Raw genomic sequence first — 18484 nt, 5'->3', positions numbered from 1 at the left:
TTGCCCGCATATACAAGGAAGCAGCTGTGACATTATGGACTCCTCACTCCACACATTAAGGATCTCAGAGATCTCCATGTTGGTGCCCTCTTGGATGAGTAACAAGCCTGCGAATAGCCCTCTGCAGAAGCCATGACTATAAAATAAAAGCAGAAAAAGCCAAAAAAATGACAGAGCCCTGTGCATTGAATTATCCTGTAGAATAAATAGCAAAAGTGGAACCGATGCATGGCTAGCATTTGATGCTTTGAAATCAAGCAGGGGAAACACTCATGAGGGGCTTTTTACGTTACCACAGATTGAAGGGGGATGGGGGAAAGGGCTGTGCTTGGCTGGGAGGGAGTGAACAGTGCTTGGCTTGGGGAAGAGTGGGAGAATGAGGACCTGGCTGGAGGAAGAGGGCGGGTATCAGTGCCTGACTGGGGGAAGGGGGAGGGATCAGCTCCATGTGTGGAGCTAGAGAATTACAGTAAACCTCCAACATGCACGATTTCGACTTGTGCTTAATTTGCATTAATGCGAGTTAAACCCAAGTCGAAATCCTCTGGTTCCCAGGGGCTGGGGGCTGGTGGGAGTACAGCTCCCCGCTCTAGCCCCCAGTTTCCCCAGCTGGGGAAATCCAGGAAGAAGCTGCTCTGCTGTGGCTGTCTGCCCACCCAAGTCCCCCAGCTGGGAGAAGCTGTACCACCGTGGCTGTCCGCCCGCCTGGCCAGCTGGGGGAAGCAGGGAGAAGCCGCCTGGTTCCCAGAGTGGCGGAGAGCCAGGAAACTGACCAGAGCTGGTCAGTTTCCTGACTCCCACAAGCCCAGGGGAACTTGGAACCAGGCAGCAGCCTGGCTCCCAGTTCCCCTGCACTTGCACGAGCCGGGAGCCAAGTTCCAGCTGGTTCCCAGACCCATACCCCAACTTGTGCAAAATCTGAGTTATGTGAAGGTGCACAGGAGGGCAACCCTTGCGTAACTTGGGGAGTCTACCATGAGTAAATTTTTAATGGTGAGAGTAATTTACAAGAGGAACAATTTATATTAACATAAGATGGAGATACACATCTCATAGAGCTGGAAGAGACCTCAGGAAGTCACTGAGTTTAGTCTCATACCCTCTTGGCAGGACTATTGCCATCACCCCCCTTGTTTTTGCCCCAGATCCCTAAATGGCCCCCCTCAAGAAGTGAGCTCACAACCCTGGGCTTAGTAGGCCAATACTCAAACCACTGAGCTATCCCTCCCTGTAAGGGTTTATGCAGTTACCAAGGGTTGTGGTCCTAGGAGCTGACTACATGGGTGCTATGGGACTGGAGCACCCATGGGAAAGAATCAGTGGCTGCTGATTTTGTATCTGAATTTGATTTTGTATCTGACAGCAAAAACTGGATTGTATAGGTGTTCAGTGTGGGTAAATTAAAAGGGCTGACCCAACTGCATGTCCTGATTTGGAAAGTTTTTAAAATGTCTTTATACAAGGATATATTGAAAAATGACCACAACAGCCTTCTGTTAACTGGACAATAAGAAGATCCCACATACATATACACCCACCTAAACATTCATCCCTGAAGGGTCACCCCATTTAAACCTTATTTGCGCACTCAAAATAGGACTTAAGTAGTGCATCAGTATTGTGCTTGCCTGAGGCTGTGTCTACACTACAAGATAAAATCAATTTTATTAAGATTGATTTATTAATGCTGGGTTTTATTGATTTGATTTTTGAGCATCCTCACCCTTCCACAAAACCAACTTATTGCTGCCTCACGCAAGTCACCAAAATCAACTGTTGCAGCACTGTATTGTGGGAACCTAGATCCCAGGTCCCTGAGCCCCACAGCATTCTAGCTATTTTCACTAGTGTAGGACGGTGGAAAAAATGCCCTGAAAGTGGCTGTGGGTATCTGATGATATCTTCCCACCTTTCTTTTCCCTCATTCCCCTGCCGTGTTAACCCAACGTCCCTTTTTCCAGGTGGGATCTGGCTTGCCTCAATAAGAGATGTGGCTTTTTCATAATTGAAGGGAGGGGAGGGGTAGTAAAGTGCTTAGGAAAGGTTAGAAAAAAGATTTCAGGCTTCCCAACCGACAGGATTTCCGAACGGAATGCAAAAGCACTGGATCTTTGGAGGCTTGGATCTGGATTTAGCCCTCCTGGCAAACAAGATCCTCAGATCAATAATTTTGTCTCAAAGGCCCAACAGCCAGCCTGGGGCACCAAGAATCAGGTCCCTTCTGGACTGGATGAAAGGTGCAGACCCTCCTGGACCTGTGTGGCAAGGAGGACCTACTCCGAGACCCCAGGGTGAAGCGCTGTCATGCCCAAGCCTACGCTGGATGGCCACCACCCTGGCGGGACGAGGCCACCCCCGCCCCGCTGCAGATTGGAGGAAGTCCAGGTGAAGGTAGAGAAGCTCCAGCAGGGAGGATGGAGGCCCAGGCCCAGTATGCTGTCCGAAACTCCGGTGCAGGACCCACCACCTGTCCCTATTACCAGCGGGCCCAGGCTTGGGTCTAGGTTTAGACCTGGCAAAGGAAACCCTCAGAACAAGGATTTTCGTCCTTGCAACCACTATAAATCCTGGAAATGAATGTGTAAGTAGTAGACACGAGCACAGCGCTGAAAATGCGATGTATCATCAAATCAGTTATGGCTTGGTTGGTCACTGCAAGCCTTACTTGAAGAACTGTAGTAAGTGTAGAGCTACTACATTGCCTTCAATGGCCTTTGGATAAAGCCCATAAAAAAATTTGCTCTGACTATAGCCAGCCCCAAAAATCATGTCTGCTGAAGGAGAATTCCCCCGAGTGGCTAAAAGACCCCTGTCTATAGCCAGCCCCCAAAAATCATGACCACCAAGGGATACTCCCCCCCATAATGGCTAGACGACCCCCAACTATAGACAGCCTCGAAAATCGTGACCATTGAGGGAGGCTTCCCCTGACCAGCTACAGGACCTACATTGCATGCAAGCTGCCTGGCACCTTGTGCAGCCCGTCCTTTTATTGGTTTGGGGGTCAAGCCACGTGATGTGGCTGGGCGTGGGAAAGTTCCAGACTGCACGGCGCCTCTGAGGGGTAGGAACGGAGGGGATGTGGGAGTTAGGACAAAATGAAAGCTGCTGAAAAGAAGTTTCTCGTCCAAGCATGACCCCCACCCACAGACTAGCTGCCACGGGATGCGGGCGAGGGAACGTTTCAGAATGTGTGGCGCCTCTCGGGGAGGGAAGAGAGGGGATGTCGGGGGCACAACAACATGTAAATGGCTGAGAAAAAATTTCTTATCCCAACATAGAAGCATGACCCCCACCATCAGCCCAGCTGCTGCACGGTGCTGGGGGGGAGGGGGCGCTCCAGGGAAAGCAGGAAAAAAAAGGCATCTAGCAGAGGTAGATACAGAATCACAGACCCCACAGCCTTGCTAAGAGGAAAGAAAAACAGAAGATTTTTCAGCCTCTCATGACCCTACAGCCACAAGCTCCCAGGCACGGACTTGAAATGGTCTTCCTGTTGCCTGATTTCTCCACGCCTGAAAGCGGTGGAGATGGAAGAGGGCAGAGACGAGAACTGTGGGGCACGTACGGGACATGTTTGGCAACTAATGGATTTGATTTACAGACATGGTGCATCCTCACTACCCTTCATTTGAAATTTTAAATTCAAACTGAACATTACACCCGTCGGGTAACTACCATATTATGATGCCGATGTTATGTTGATTTTAGTGCTCCATAAATCAAGCGAATGGAATTTACAGTGAAGACAGATGTTTGGTAAAATCAGTCTGAACGACTTAAAATCGACATTATCTCAGAGTGTAGATATAGCCTGAGAGAGGGTTGATTTTCATCTCTGGTGCACCCTCCTATCGATTGCCTCTCTGTGTTCGGATTCAGCTTTACTGATACTGTTTGTCAACCCGCTCCTGCAGTGACGAGTGAGAGCTGCAAACCACACATAGAATACACTCAGATGCAAAAATAGAGAAAAATAAAAGAAAAACTATAATCTCTGCCAAGCAGAAATCTAAAAATGTTTGGATGAGACTGAGAGCCATTTTTAATGCCCCAGTAGCCGTTCATTGACTTGGTGAAATGTACTTGAGTTTCTGAGCAAAACCGGTAAATTCAGTAAACTGACATGCTGAGGAGCCAACTGTCCCAGCTGCCAGAGCACCAGTTACCCATCTGGGGCTGGCAGAGCAGGCCGGCTGCCCGGCTGGGACCATTGGAGTATGGCTGGATCCCCAATGCCCAGTAAGCAGGGGAGGGGGATGCAGATCAGTCCAGATGCTGGGTTCAGCTTGAAAAACCAGCACACTTTATTATCTGGCATTCCTGGCTCCTCGGGAATGGCGGATAATAAAGCTTGTACTGTACTCGTACCCCTTTTTTAAGCTACTTTTTTAGTCTTACAAATTGGGCATGTAATATTTAAATACATAAGAAGACAGAGAACAAATAATAATAATAATAATAGACATTTTCATGCAGTACCCCAGACCAGGGCTGGAGTTCCACCCTCTGGGGGCCATGGGGAGACCCGCATCAACCCCACAGAGCCCCAGACTGGGCTGGAGATGGGAGTGTGGGGCACCCCACTAAGCCCCGGACTGGGGTTGGAGCACGGCACACAGGGCCAGTGAGGAGCCCTGCTGCTGCACCAAGGCTGGAGCTCTGCACATGGGGCACCCCCTGAGCCACGTACCAGGGCTGGAACTCGGTGTGCGAGGCTGAAGCTCCACATACAGGGATAGCAGGGTGCCCCACTGCCACCCCGCAAAGCCCAGAACTGGGGCTGGAGCTCGGAGGATGGAGCCAGTGGGGAGCCCCACTGCCGCACCATGGAGTCCCAGACCGGTGCTGGGGCTGCTGGTGCAGGAAGCCCCACTGCTGACTCACTGAGCCCTGCACCAGCCCTGCAGCTGCGGCGTGAGGAGCCCTGTTGCTGTCCCCCTGCCTGCCTGCTGAGTCCTGCACCAGGGTTGGATCTCCATGCTCACGGTAGCAATAAGCCCGGCTGCCACCCTGCAGAGTCCCAGACTAGAGCTGTAGTTGCGGGCATGGGGAGCCCCACTGCCAACCTGTGGGGCTGGATCTCTGGGCGCCCATAAGCCCTGCTGCCACACCGCTGGGGCTGGGAATGCGGGGCTGGCGGGGAGACCCGCTGGAGCTCCATGAAGCCCAGACAAGGTCTGGAGCCTATGGGGCAGTTCAAAACCCCAGGAGCTGGAGCTCTGTTGAGCCAATGCCAGAGCTCTCCAGCACCCAAGTGCCAGAGGCCCATTGCAGCCCTGCAGCAGCATGGCCAGAAGAACAGGGATCCCAGCAATTTGGGATACCTGAAAAAAAAGGTGTAAGAATGTGCAGAGCTGCCTAGAGGGACTACTCACTTGAGCTTGATGGGACGGCTCCCAGGAAGCCAATTATCCTGTAATTAGCTCTGCTTTGTACACACTGATAGAACTGCAGAATTGAAAGGGAGGGAGTCAGCAAAAGGCATTTGTTTTGGTGGAGTGACTATTCCGTGTTAAATGCCCTGTTATTCCTGAATAACAGGCTCAGAGGTGTGGTTGCAAGGTGTTTTCTTACGGAGGAAAAGGGTTTTTACAGAAGAAAACCCCCAGTGTAGACAAAGCCCTTTGTGAAGCTTTCCCTTCCCTGAAGAACACCAATACCAGAATGAGACCTACTCTGACAGTTCAGAAGTGAATGGCAATAGCCCTGTGGCAGCTTGGAACGCCAGACAGCTGACAGTCAGTGCGTAATCAATGAGGAGTGGGCAAATCTACAGTGGGGGTTGCTGTGATCCAGGTAACCAAGGCAATTAATACCCTTCTGCTACAAAGAGGACAGTGACTCTGGGAAATGTGCGGGATAGAGTGGATGGTTTTGCCATGCTGGAGTTCCCTAATTTGCAGTGGAGCAACAGATGCACTACACATCCTTATCTTGGCACTAGACCACCTTGCCACAGAGAACATAAATCGCAAAGGGTACTTCTCCATAGTGTTGCAGACATTGGTGGATCACAAGGGCTGCTTCACAGACATCAACATGGGATGGTCGGGAAATGTGAATGATACACATCTTTAGGAAAACTGATCTGTTCAGAAAGCCGGAGAATGGAACTTTCTTCCGAGGCCAGAAAATTACCATTGGAGATGTGGAGATGTAATTAGGATCGTGGGTGATCCAGTCTACTCCTTGCTCCCTTGGCTCATGAAGGCATATGCAGGTAGCCTGAACCACAGGAAGAAGCAGTTCAACTGCAGGCTGAGCAAGTGCAGAGTGGTAGTAGAATGTGCATTTGGCTCTTTAAAAGCCAGGTTCAGGAGCTTCCTGGCTCAGTTAGCCTTCAGTGAAAGCAACATTCCCATTGTGGTGGCAGCCTGCTGTGTGCTCCATAACTTATCTGAGTAAGTGGAGGAAAATCTCGTGCCAGGTGGAAGAGCCAAGGCAGATCACCTAGATGGTGAATACAAGTGGCCAGACATTGGGCAATCAAGAGAACACAGCAGTGAGGAGCACTGTGAATCAGGAGGCTTGAAAGGCAGCTTTATGAATGACCAGCCAGTGACATGACACTCATGTCTGTTGCTGTTAAAGAGGTGCCACCTGTATGATGTGTGGTGGCCTGTAAACCCTGTAGAGCTCCCCACTCTTCCCCCATGGCCGTGTCTACACTAGCCTCAAAGTTCGAAATGGCCATGCAAATGGCCATTTTGAAGTTTACTAATGAAGCGCTGAAATTCATTAGCATGCGGGCGGCAGCGGCGCTTCAAAATTGATGTGCCTCGCCGCCGCATGGCTCGTCCCGATGGGGATCCTTTTTGAAAGGACCCCGCCTACTTTGAAGTCCCCTTATTCCTATGAGCAGATGGGAATAAGGGGACTTTGAAGTAGGCAGGGTCCTTTCAAAAAGGAGCCCTGACTGGACGAGCCGCACGGTGGTGAGCCACGTCAATTTCGAAGCACCGCGGCTGCCCGCATGCTAATGAGGCGCTGAATATGTATTTCAGCACTTCATTAGTAAACTTCGAAATGGCCATTTGCATGGCCATTTCAAAGTTTTTGGCTCGTGTAGACATAGCCCATGCAACACAAATGATAATGACACTATCAGAGGGGTAGCCGTTTTAGTCTGTATCTGCAAAATAGAACCAGAAGTCCTGTGGCACCTTATAGATCAACATATTTTGGAGCATAAGCTTTTATGAGCAAAAACCCACTTTATCAGATGCATCTTTGCCCATGAAAGCTTATGCTCCAAAATATCTGTTAGTCTATAAAGTGCCAAAGGACTTCCTGTTGTTTTTAATAATGACACTGTTTTTGAGAGTTTATCATTTTTATTTAGGGGACATCAGAAATAAGTCCACAGCAGGGGCTTCAGAAGAAGGTAAGCGAGAAAAAGAGGCATTTTGCCATCACAGGTGGGGGAATGTCAGCCTTCTGCTCTCAGAAGAGTCCCTGGCAGTGGAACAGAAGGCTGGCCTTGAATCTCTGCCCTCCCTCAGCATTTTGGGGTGCTGGGGGGGGAGGGTATGGACCATGGGGAGGAGGCCATGTGGTTCATCATGGACTGTAGTGGGGCTCTGTGTTCCTGTAACTGACACCTCAGGAGATCTGTTTACTGCACCATCAGCTTCAATATTTCCTCCAGGGTCTGGATTTCACACTCTCCTCTTCTCTTGATCTGCTCTCCTCTCCCCTCAATCTATCCTCTAGTGTGGCTCTTGTCCATGCATTTAACTGTGCCCTGTCCATGTGGGCAGCTTGCATGTGCGCTAGGAACATATTTGTTTTCCCCTTTAAGTCTGAGCCAATCCAACAACTGGAGATGGGGTGAGGGGCAGTGGTCAAAGAGCAGATAGTTGGGCACAGTGCAACAAAACCTAAGTGAAAGCCAGACATTAGCATGGTACATATACTGTAGATGAGGTGAGTTTTACAACACAAAAAGTAATTTCAGAAAGTGTCTCCAAGGCAAACAATAGGGATGTGTTATTTCAAGAACAATTTCTCATGTACTACACAGAGATCTGAAGGGATCTGCTTGATTCAGTTTGCTTCGAGTCATGGTAAGGCACAGACTGGGACCTGGATTTCAAGCCTGTGATTCCAAAAGCAGTTTCTGCAGCTGTGCACGTTGCAAGGCATGGGATGGGAACATGGTGGCTTTCAGGGCTGGAGCAGTCATAGTCATTATGTGCTTCCTGCTTTGCTGGGACAGTGAGGCTGCGTCTACACGTGCACGCTACTTCGAAGTAGCGGCAGTAACTTCGAAATAGCGCCCGTCACGTCTACACGTGTTGGGCGCTATTTCGAAGTTGAAATCGACGTTAGGCGGCGAGACGTCGAAGTCGCTAACCCCATGAGCGGATGGGAATAGCGCCCTACTTCGACGTTCAACATCGAAGTAGGGACGTGTAGACGATCCGCGTCCCGCAACATCGAAATAGCGGGGTCCTCCATGGCGGCCATCAGCTGGGGGGTTGAGAGATACTCTCTCTCCAGCCCTTGCGGGGCTCTGTGGTCACCGTGGGCAGCAGCCCTTAGCCCAGGGCTTCTGGCTGCTGCTGCTGCAGCTGGGGGTCCGTGCTGCATATACAGGGTCTGCAACTAGTTGTTGGCTCTGTGTATCTTGCACTGTTTAATGAAAGTGTGTCTGGGAGGGGCCCTTTAAGGGAGCGACTTGCTGTTGAGTCCGCCCCGTGACCCTGTCTGCAGCTGTGCCTGGCTCCCTTATTTCGATGTGTGCTACTTTGCCGTGTAGACGTTCCCTCGCTGCGCCTATTTCGATGTTGGGCTGCACAACGTCGAAGTTGAACATCGACGTTGCCAGCCCTGGAGGACGTGTAGACGTTATTCATCGAAATAGCCTATTTCGATGTCGCTACTTCGAAATTAGCTATTTCGATGTAGCGTGCACGTGTAGACGTAGCCTGAGAGTTTCCTTTTCCCCAGGAGCCAAGGCACGGGGTGGGTAAGACATGTAGGTGCACCTTGTGCTTTCCTCCTCAGTGGCAGATTGAAGGGTGGCAGTTCCGAAACAAAAAAATTTCAAAAATCAAATGGAGAGAGAAATCTCTGAGCTGCAATTTATTTGCAAATTTGACTCCATTAACTGTGGATTAAACAGAGACTGGGAGTGGCTCGCAGCTTACGAAGGCAGCTTCTCTGCTCTGGGTGCTAATATCTCCCCATTAGACTCTGACAAAGGCTCACATCCCCCTGTCTGATCTGACTTGTTTTTTCCTCTTTTGCTAAGTACTGTTGATACTGGACCATTTCCGCCTTGCTGAACAGACCTTGTCAGCTCTGGCCCTCCCTTTTACTGGGACCCCACTCTTTAAATACCCCTCTGAAACCACCGCCCCCCACTCATGCATCTGACAAAGTGGGTCTTTGCCCAGGAACTTATGCTCCAAAATATCTGTTAGTCTCTAAGGTGCCACAAGACTTCTTGTTGGTCTCGAAGCTACAAACTAACGTGGCTACCTCTCTGATACAGGGCTTTGTGTGTGGCTCTCACAGTCACTGCATGCTTCCCGCAAGAGCCCAAGGAAGGGAAGGGAGTTGGTTCATGTATGGCGGAGCAGGTTGTGCTATCATAGCTTAATGCTCCTTCCCCTGCTTCCTCTAGGTTGCAATGCGAGATATTAACCTGCATAGAATACCACAAATTGACAAGGAATGGATGCTGAGTGAATAAGGGCAGAAGGCTGGTCAGTATGCGGCACTATTTTGTGTTGCAATGACGCCAGGTTACTTGCCGCTGGTTTGGCATGGAGAGGTGTCCTATGGCGGAGGCTGCAATAAGGCAGGCTGACCCGGAAACCTCATCAGAAGGATTAAAGAGTACTGGTCTGAGAGCTTTATGAGGATGTGCAAGGAAAATCAGTGCTCTGTCCCTACACACATTAAGAAGTTGTCCCGGGGGCCCTGGGCTGTGTAGGTACAGTGCCCACCACAGACTGCACCCAATTGCAGAAAACTGATTCTAGCACGATTAACACTGAAAACTCACCGTTGACGGCGGGGAGGGCACCTGTGTCCAGCTGCAAAACACCCTGGGAGGAGGAGAGGGAGGAGAGCGAAAGTCAAGAAAAGTTCCTGGCTGTCAGATCAGCCGCTCCATTCAACTGCTAACGATTCTGCTCCTCCTCCTCTTTTTTCTCATCCAATATGCCTTCCACGCTGTTGCCAGAGGATGTCTGAGGAATCTCTTGAGAGGTATCCAGCGACTGTCTGAGGACAGTAGTTGGGTCCCCCCTAGAAGCCCATGCAGCTGCTCATAAAGGTGACGTGTTTGCGGTGATGACCCAGTGTGTTTGTTTGCTTCCTTTGTCTTCTAGTATGCCTGCTTGGTCTCCTTTATTTTCACGCGGCACTGATGGGCATCCCTGGTATATCCTTTTTCCATCATGCTCTGTGAGATCTTGGCAGAGACGTCTACATTTCTTTTGTTGCTTCATAGTTCTACCAGCACAGCTTAATGCCCTCACACACCAATGAGGTCCTGGATCTCCTGCATGCTCCATGCCAGAGCTTGTCCGTGACCCTGGGAATTCAAGGCAGGGTGTGCTGTGGAGGTGTGCTGTTTGCTCCACTTACCATGCTGGCCAAACAGGAAATGAAACACAAACTTTCCCAGGCCATTTCCTGCATACTTGGAGAGCAGCAGAGCTGAAAATGGTGGCCAGAGTGGTCACATTGGGGAACTATGGGACACCTCCAGGAGGCCAAGAATGTCAAATTTCACAGTGCTCCATCTGCACTACTGTAAAGCCAACTGTGCAAGGTCAAATTTGATGTTACTCCTTTCAAAGAGCAGGAGTGCTAAAACCAGTCTTAGGAGCCATTAAAGTCGTCAGTATGGACCCTGTAGTGTGGGCTGATTGCTTAGAAAATTGACCTAAGTCAGCTAAGTTTGACCTAATCTCTTAGTGTAGACAAGGCCTAAGTATAGCTTGTGTAAATGGCAACTAATGGGAGATATTATTGCATCCTTCATAGCTGTAGCTGGTGAACGGATAAGGAGAGGAATTATTCAGAGAGGTTCAAGATATAGGAAGGAGTCTTGAGATGAAATTCAGGGACAGGTCCACAACTGGCATAACATGATTTGTGACCAATGGAGCTAAGCCAGGGGTCAGCAACCAAAATAGCCAGAAGTGCCATTTTTTCCAATTCACTAAAGAAGTCCATAATTCAGGAGCTACAATGTATGTGAACACGAGCTGGTCCTTAATAAATAACATCAAACCATACTTTTTGTAACCCCTATTTTAAGAACAGAGCTCACACAATGATTTGTAATCCGATACATGGTTACAGCAAGACATTCACAAACTTTTTACGTATTCTCTTTCCTCACACTTTTTGTGTGTGTTTGCACAACTGTCTTCCCGAACCTTCTGTCTCTGGAGGATGCTAGGGGGAGTTATCCAACCTTTCAAGATCACATATCCTTTACTATTTGGATATGAGTTGTTCATTTGTGGGCTCTTAGACATTCAACCTTTTATTGAAAATGATCAGGAGGGGTTTTTCTACTTTGCAGTTATAGGATTGGGAGCCCCACCGAAGCCCTTAGAGAGCCGCAGCTCCGGAGCCGCAGGTTGCAGACCTCTGAACTAAGCTGTGCTATATTCAGAGGGTATGAGCCTAGTGTTGGATGTCAGAAAAGATCTCCCAGTGATTAGATCTACTAAAGTACTCAATAGTCTCTCAAAGGAACTAATGGATGCCCCATTACATGCCATTTAAAACTGGATTGTACAAAGCACTGGAGACCATACTATAGCGGTAACTCTACGCTGACCAGAGTGTGGCCCGGGGCAAGGCTGAGAAAATAGGCAGTGCATAGTGGAGGCTGGGGGGAGAATAAACCTCTTTTGATACTTCTGCCATGGTTCCTGGCAGCAGAGCAGACTCAGAGCTCCTCCAGCCAACCAGGGCGTGGGCCAGCTCAGGCAAGTGGGTAAATGACGCAGGCAGTAGGGCTAGGGTTTGCAGTAGCTCAGGCAGGCAATTGAGCAGGGCCACTCCTGCTGTGGTAGGGCCTCAGGGCTCCTCTGACCCCAGAGGACAAGAATGAGGGGACGGGGAGAAGCAGCCTAGCGACAGGGGCTCAGAAGGGACAGGTCACAAGACTAGCCTCCCAAAGAGGGAGGGGCAGGTCACACACTGCCCATGGTTGAGAAGATGCAACTGTGGATATTTTTCCAGCTCTTATCTTTGTTATGAAAGTACTTTGAGATAAAAGGGAGGCAGGTTGGGCTGGAATCCTCTGTTTAGTGGTATTTCTTTCTACCCTCCCCCACTTTCACACCTGGGTCCTGGAGTTCTTCAGCAGGAGGTTGTTTTCTTTACAAGCCAAGGGAGGTACCTGCGTAGCGCGAGAGGGTTAATTAGACGGGAATATGCCAGTTCTGGCAATGACAGCCAATTGAGTACATCCCACTGAACTTCTCAGACTGGCCAAGTCTTAGTATCTGTAGCAGTGCTACAATCGGGGGGAGTCCCCATCTCATCTAGCCTGACTTCCTCAGCACGAGAGGTAGCGTCAGGGCTGGCTCCAGCAGAAAGACAAGACATTGGCAGAAAGACAAGACGGGGAGGCAGCTCCCAAACTTAGCCCCTTCAGCCTCACCAGTAGCTCAAACTGACAATGCCCGTTCCCCTGCAATACTGCCAGAGGCCTATGCTAGTTGTCCAGGTACTTGCCTTCAGAGTTCTTTCCATAGGCCTTGTGCTCATATATAGGAAAGAATGGCCGGCCTGCAAAACCCTCCGCTTTCAAGACCAATGCTTCCTTTGTCGCTTGGAATCCATTCACTACTACCAGATTTGTCCAGCAGTTCTGAAGACTATAGACATTTCCAAACGTTTTACTCAGCTGCGGAGACAAGAAAGAAGGGGAAATATATTGTCGGAAGCCAGGGGACAGTTCTGCTGAAACACAAGCCTGGAAAATACCATCTTGAATTTCTGTAGGCTCTCTAGCTGTGAAGGATCTCAGCGCACTCTGTTGGGCTTGTGAGTCAGTCACTGATGTGCAGCCCGCTCGGGAGTGGAACAGCTCACACCAGCACTAGACAGGGAGTGAAGAATACCACCGCTGTCAGGTGCGAGACCTTTTTCCACCTCCTAGGCTGGGTGAAATGTGGCAGGGATAGAGACCACCCAGGGCTACAGGCTGATTCTGCCATGAAAGACATTTTTAATAGATCACTTGTGATGTGAATTGCCCAATCTCCTAACCTATTGGGGTGGCTCATTATCCCCCAGAATGGTAGCCGTAAGATGTCTTATTGCTTCTATGGAATACAGTAAACCCGCGAAATCTGCAATTTAAAATCTTGCTCCTCGCAACCCTGGCTCAACCCCCCAGCCGGCCCCGGTTCAACCCCACCTCTCCCAGCCCTGCTCACCACCCATGCATTGCTCCGGCTCACCCCCGACACCTGCGTCTGGCTCTGGCTCACCACCCCTCACACATAGCTCCAGCTTATCCCCCCCACCAGCCCCAGGTCAAACCACCCAAGGTCTGGCTCACCACCTGAGCATGACTCTGGCTCAACCCCACCCCATTCAACCCCACCCCTCCATGCATGGCTCTGGCTCACCATCCCCACGCACCGCTCCAGTTCAACCCCGCCACCCCGGTTCAAACCCCCTGTGGCCCAGCTCACCACCCAAACACAGCTCCATTTCACCTCACCCCTGCTGCACAGCTCCAGCTCACCCCCTCCCCCCAGCACAGCCCCAGCTCAAGTCCACCCCCTACAGCCCTAACCTACCCCAGGTTCAACCACCCTCCCCCTTCCCACAGTCCCAACCCACTGCCAGGCTTAAGCCTCACCAGCTTCCCCTGCCCCCACCAACCCCAGGACTTACCTTTTCAAAAGGAGCTTCAGGTGCTCCTGCTGCTTCCCTGGCTGCAGAACGTGCGTTCCACCGAGGAAAAAAGCCACCCCCCGACTTATGCGAAATTTAAGTTATGCGAGGGTGCGTGGGAACGGAACCCTCATGTAACTCGAGGCACTACTGTCCAATTTAGCTATAATAGAATCCTACCCATCTCTGTTCTGAGCTTCCCAGCAGTGGGCAAGGACACTCAGGTAAAGGGAAATGTTACTGTGCTGATTAGTGCCCTGACGCAGCTCTGGTGCAATGCTACGGCTCGGGGAAAAAGTCGCACCCCTAATGAAAATCACTAAATCAACACAAAACTGCGTGTAGACCACAGAGGCCTGGTAAAGGGAAGTGTAAAAGTCCTGCTCTTTTTCCATACCCAAGGGACACCTGACAGGGCACCTATGAAATTGCAGGTGTTCAGCCAGCGCCCAACAACTTGCAAGTGTTAGACCAAAGCAGACCAGGTGACCTTCACCAAGAATGCTGTACTTCTGGGTTCTTGGCTGCAAATCTGACTTTTGCACTTATTAATCCCAATCCCCTCTGTGACCAACAGTTGCATGGTGCAGAGCAGGTGGTGGGAGGGCAAAGTTCTTTAACTACCTTGGCACTCTTCTGATCAGCTGTGCCAGCCCTGCCCCGTTCCCTTGGAGAAATTTAGGTTAGCCTGAAGGCCTTTCCAAATTGCGGCAGTTTGCAATGGCTTCAAGAGGCAATTGCAGCACCTGGGATTCTGCACGGCACAGAGACACCCTGAACCATGCCCCTGGGCCACAGGACAGCACAGGCGGTGGGTGATGTGCTGGCTGGGCAGGCGAGCTCCCCAGGCTGTGGCCCTGTCATACTCCACCCCTGCTCTGCCCAGGCCCTGCCTCCTCCCCAGGACCCCACTCTCTCCCCGCAGCCTCTCCTCACCCATGAAATCGTTGGACCCAAATGTAGCAAATGACATTTGGGAAAACAAACCAAAAAAAAACCCGAACAGCACTTTTAAAATGTCTTTCTACGGGAGCATGTTTTCCTCTGCATGCCCGATTGGGCCACCCGGCCACGCAGCGAGATTTCTCAATCAACGGACCTGAGCGGAGACAATGCATCTTCATACACAGTAAATCTGGCACCAGCATTTGTTATCCCAAAAGATATTGTTGGTACCTAAAGGAACCACTTCACCCTCCACTGAAGCATGAATGCAGCGGCTGTTTAAACAAATGGCTAAAGCTGTGCAGCAGCCCTGCACGCTACGAGGTTTTCAGCTTACAGGGAGAATGTAAAGCTGGCGTCTGTCTGTACTCCTGGAGGGGCGCAGGGGGGGAGAGTGCGCACAGGGTATCCCTCTCCTCCAGCGCTGTCACAACAGTTGCAGGGAACGGTGCAGTGGAATATTGCCCTCTGGATTCCAGAGGCAGAGCAGAGCCAGGGCAGCTATTCAGAGAGTGTTTGAGCGCCTCCTCCCCCAGGGTGGCTGTGACGGGGCTGGAAAAGTCCAGTGCCTGTGAGGGAACCCCCCGCCAGAGCCCTGCATTACTGATCCCCCAGGCCACTGGGCTCTCCGGCCCCTCTGGCACTGACCTGGGTGAAGGAGAGGTGCGGGTTGTGGAAACTGATCTGCACATGGTCCCAATGAAAGGCGGCGAGGTCGGCCCCGGCGGGTAGGAGCCCCAGCTCTTCCTGCGCTTCGTGAAATCAAATAGCAGAATGAAGACTTCAAGGGCTGTGCCCAGGGTTGGGAGGATGTTCCCAAAGGATCCGACCAGGGAGCACAGCCACAGGAGCAGCTCCAGGATCTGTTTCCCCTTAGCCCCTTGGGTGTGTAACTCTCAACCCCTGCCCCAGGTCTCTCACACTTCGCTGGCGCTGTCTCCCTCCTGAGTTTGCTCCAGCTGTCACCCGCCTCACCCTCTGTTTAATCCTCAGACCTTCGCCCTTGTCCTGCTAGCGTCACAGCCGGGGGCAGCCTGGCCAGAGTTCCTCTGCGGCCCCCCAGCCCAGCCTCTGAGTGCAACGCAAACCCGGGAAGGGCATCGCTCCAGTGCCGGCCCCTGTCGTATGGCACAGGAAGGAGCAAGAAGCTCATGTGAGCTGCAAGGCTGGGTCCTTGCACAAGGATCAGCCTCTCCTAGGTTTGAATCATGCTGTACATTCACCCTTCTTCTCCAGTCACCAGGGACAGCCCTGATATTCGGGACCTTTTCTTCCGCAGGCGCCTGTTACCGCCACCTCCTTTTCCTGATTTTTCATACTTGACAACTCGTCACCTACCTTCACCCTTTCCCCTCCCTTGGCTGGGGTTTTGCTGAGCCCTTAAAGATTGCTTAAAATGGGTTTAACTCGATCTCAGGCCCTCTCTTTCTTACTGGCGAGTCTCTTTCCCCAGAGGATTTTGGGGAGAATCAGCTACTGAATAGCGACAGGCCAAGATTTTCCTACACAACTAGAGCAAAGGCTGGCGATAATTTTCAGTGAGAGGCCACTCCAAGAACTTAGTAAGTGGCATTTTTCCATGATATTAATGGAGGAGGCGCAGGGTGTGGGCTGGAGGTTAAGTGCAGAAGGAACTTGGGGTAGGGAACTCGGGTGCAGGAAGGGGGTCTGGGAGGGAGTTGGGGGCAGGAGAAGATAGTGACCTGGGGCAAGGGATTGAGGTGCGGGAGGAGCTGCAAGGTCCAGAAGCAGGTTCCGACCTGGAGAAAAGGTGTAGAAAGGGGTGCAGGGCCTGGGCGGGGGCTTGAGCTGGGGTTGGGGGCAAAGGCTGGGTGGGGGGTGAGTGCAGGAGGGAGGCTGAGGGTTTGGGTTGTGACCTGGGATGGAGTGCAGGGGAGGGAGTTGGAGGCTGGGGGAAGGAGGGGCTTGGTTGCCAGGTTCTGACTCTGACCAGGAGGCACTTACCTAGATGGCTCCCCGCCAGCAGCCCAGCGGGACACTCAGGCTAGCTCCCAGCTTGCCTGGCCCCTACACACACTCAAAGCAGCTGGCTGCAGGGGCCATGTGCTCTGTCCGCCGTGAGCCCATGGAGACAGGAGGGTGGGCATCACGCACCGCCTGCATGTCAAGCACTGTCCAGGCAGTTCCAATTGGCTGGTTTCCAGCCAATGGGAGCTTTAAGATTGAGCTGGGGCAGGGGCAGCTTAGTGTGCAGAGCACATGGCCCCCACAGTCAGCTGCTTGGAGTGGCATATAGGGTGTGGTAGGAAGGGAGCCTGCCCCACGCGCCCTCTGGGCCATGGGACGGCAGAGGGCCAGATCTGGCAGTTCAGCAGGCTGGATTCAGCCCTTGGGTCGCACTTGCCCACCCTTGAACGAGTGACGTTGAGTACTTCCTTTTTGGCTGCCCAGTCTGCGCCCAGCTTACACTGGACTGATTTTCAGCTGGTGGGTGCTCAAAACTGCAAATCAAACCTCAATCTCCAAGGAGTCTCAATCAAGTTGAGTGGTCCCCAAACTAGGGCCATGTCTTGAGCCCCTTCGGAGAACCTTACCCAAAATGTTCTGGGGACCGGGCCTGCTTGCACTACCATTTGGAAGGAAAACAGCTCACTTGCTGAGACAGAAAAATTGTCTGCCAGTCCCTGGCCAGGAGCTGAAATCCATTTCCCACTCACACCATCCTCTGAGCATCTTCTGCGTGGAGAGAAGACCCACTTGCACCACCCATAAAAATACACTGTCTGCTGGGTCACCTGTTTGTTATGCTGTAAAAGGCAACGCTTCTGTTAACGCAGTGGTAGGGTGTGACCCAGCCCCTCCTGATGCCAAGTGGCAGAGGGCACCAGGGTACACAGAGTTTGAGAGGAATCCCCTTGGATCAGACGAACTCCGAGTGGGATGTGAGGTCTCTATTAGTAACCGGTAACAGCACGGTCGGTGCAATCACTGCAGGATGCATGACATTTAAGGTGTTATGTATCTGTACATAACGGGTGTGTGCTGGTATGTGCCAGTACAGAGTGCTGGCACCTCAGCAGCCTCGGGAGTGGGATCTCCAGCTGGGTGCTGGGGAGATCCCACCAGCCCCACGGCTGGGAGCCGGCTGGGTGCAGAGCCCTGTCAGCAGCCCCAGGCGCGGGAAGAGGAGAGGTGGGGAGGGGAGGGGAGTCGGCTGAGTACCGCCTCCTCTTTTTTTCCCCACAAAAAAGCCCCGAGCTGTACTGAGAAACTAGATTCTTTCGGGCTGTGAGGTTTTAAGGTTGTTCACCAGAAGGTGAGAAATGTGCTCCTGTCAGGCGGGAGGGACGAGACACTTCTGTCTCAGTCTGGTCACATGCAGCGTCTGGAGCGGACTGAGTCGAACGTTAGCCAGGAGACTGCGAAGTTGACAAGAAAGGAGCACACAGGAAATAACAGCCATGGGTGGGGAGCAGCATCTGGTTTACAAGTCAGGAGAGGGGCCTGGGGGATATAACTGTGGGCAGAGAGAAGCACCCTATGCACCTTGCCACGGAGGAGGCAAGTGGGCAGCATGACCAGTCTTGTGACTGGAAGGTCACAGCCAAGCCTGGCTGTAAGACACTGGAAAGGTCGTGTGTGACAGAGAAGTAACAGTTAAAGGCCCTTCCGGTCCAGAACCCAC

At 51.6% G+C, this 18484-nt stretch overlaps 1 protein-coding gene across 1 annotated transcript in view; it reads right to left on the bottom strand.

The window, feature by feature from the left end:
* The window catches only part of CYP2D6 (cytochrome P450 family 2 subfamily D member 6), a 36942-nt gene extending 20787 nt beyond the window's left edge, over positions 1-16155 (bottom strand). The window contains 4 exon segments of the mRNA XM_075002240.1: positions 12721-12892; positions 15487-15527; positions 15530-15701; positions 16129-16155. Of these exon segments, the coding sequence (XP_074858341.1) occupies positions 12721-12892; positions 15487-15527; positions 15530-15701; positions 16129-16155 (412 nt within the window).
* Between the last annotated feature and the right edge of the window lie 2329 nt (positions 16156-18484).

This window comes from Carettochelys insculpta, chromosome 1 (assembly GCF_033958435.1).
Source record: "Carettochelys insculpta isolate YL-2023 chromosome 1, ASM3395843v1, whole genome shotgun sequence".
NCBI classification, from domain to species: domain Eukaryota; kingdom Metazoa; phylum Chordata; order Testudines; family Carettochelyidae; genus Carettochelys; species Carettochelys insculpta.
This window is presented reverse-complemented; position numbering and strand designations above follow the sequence as displayed.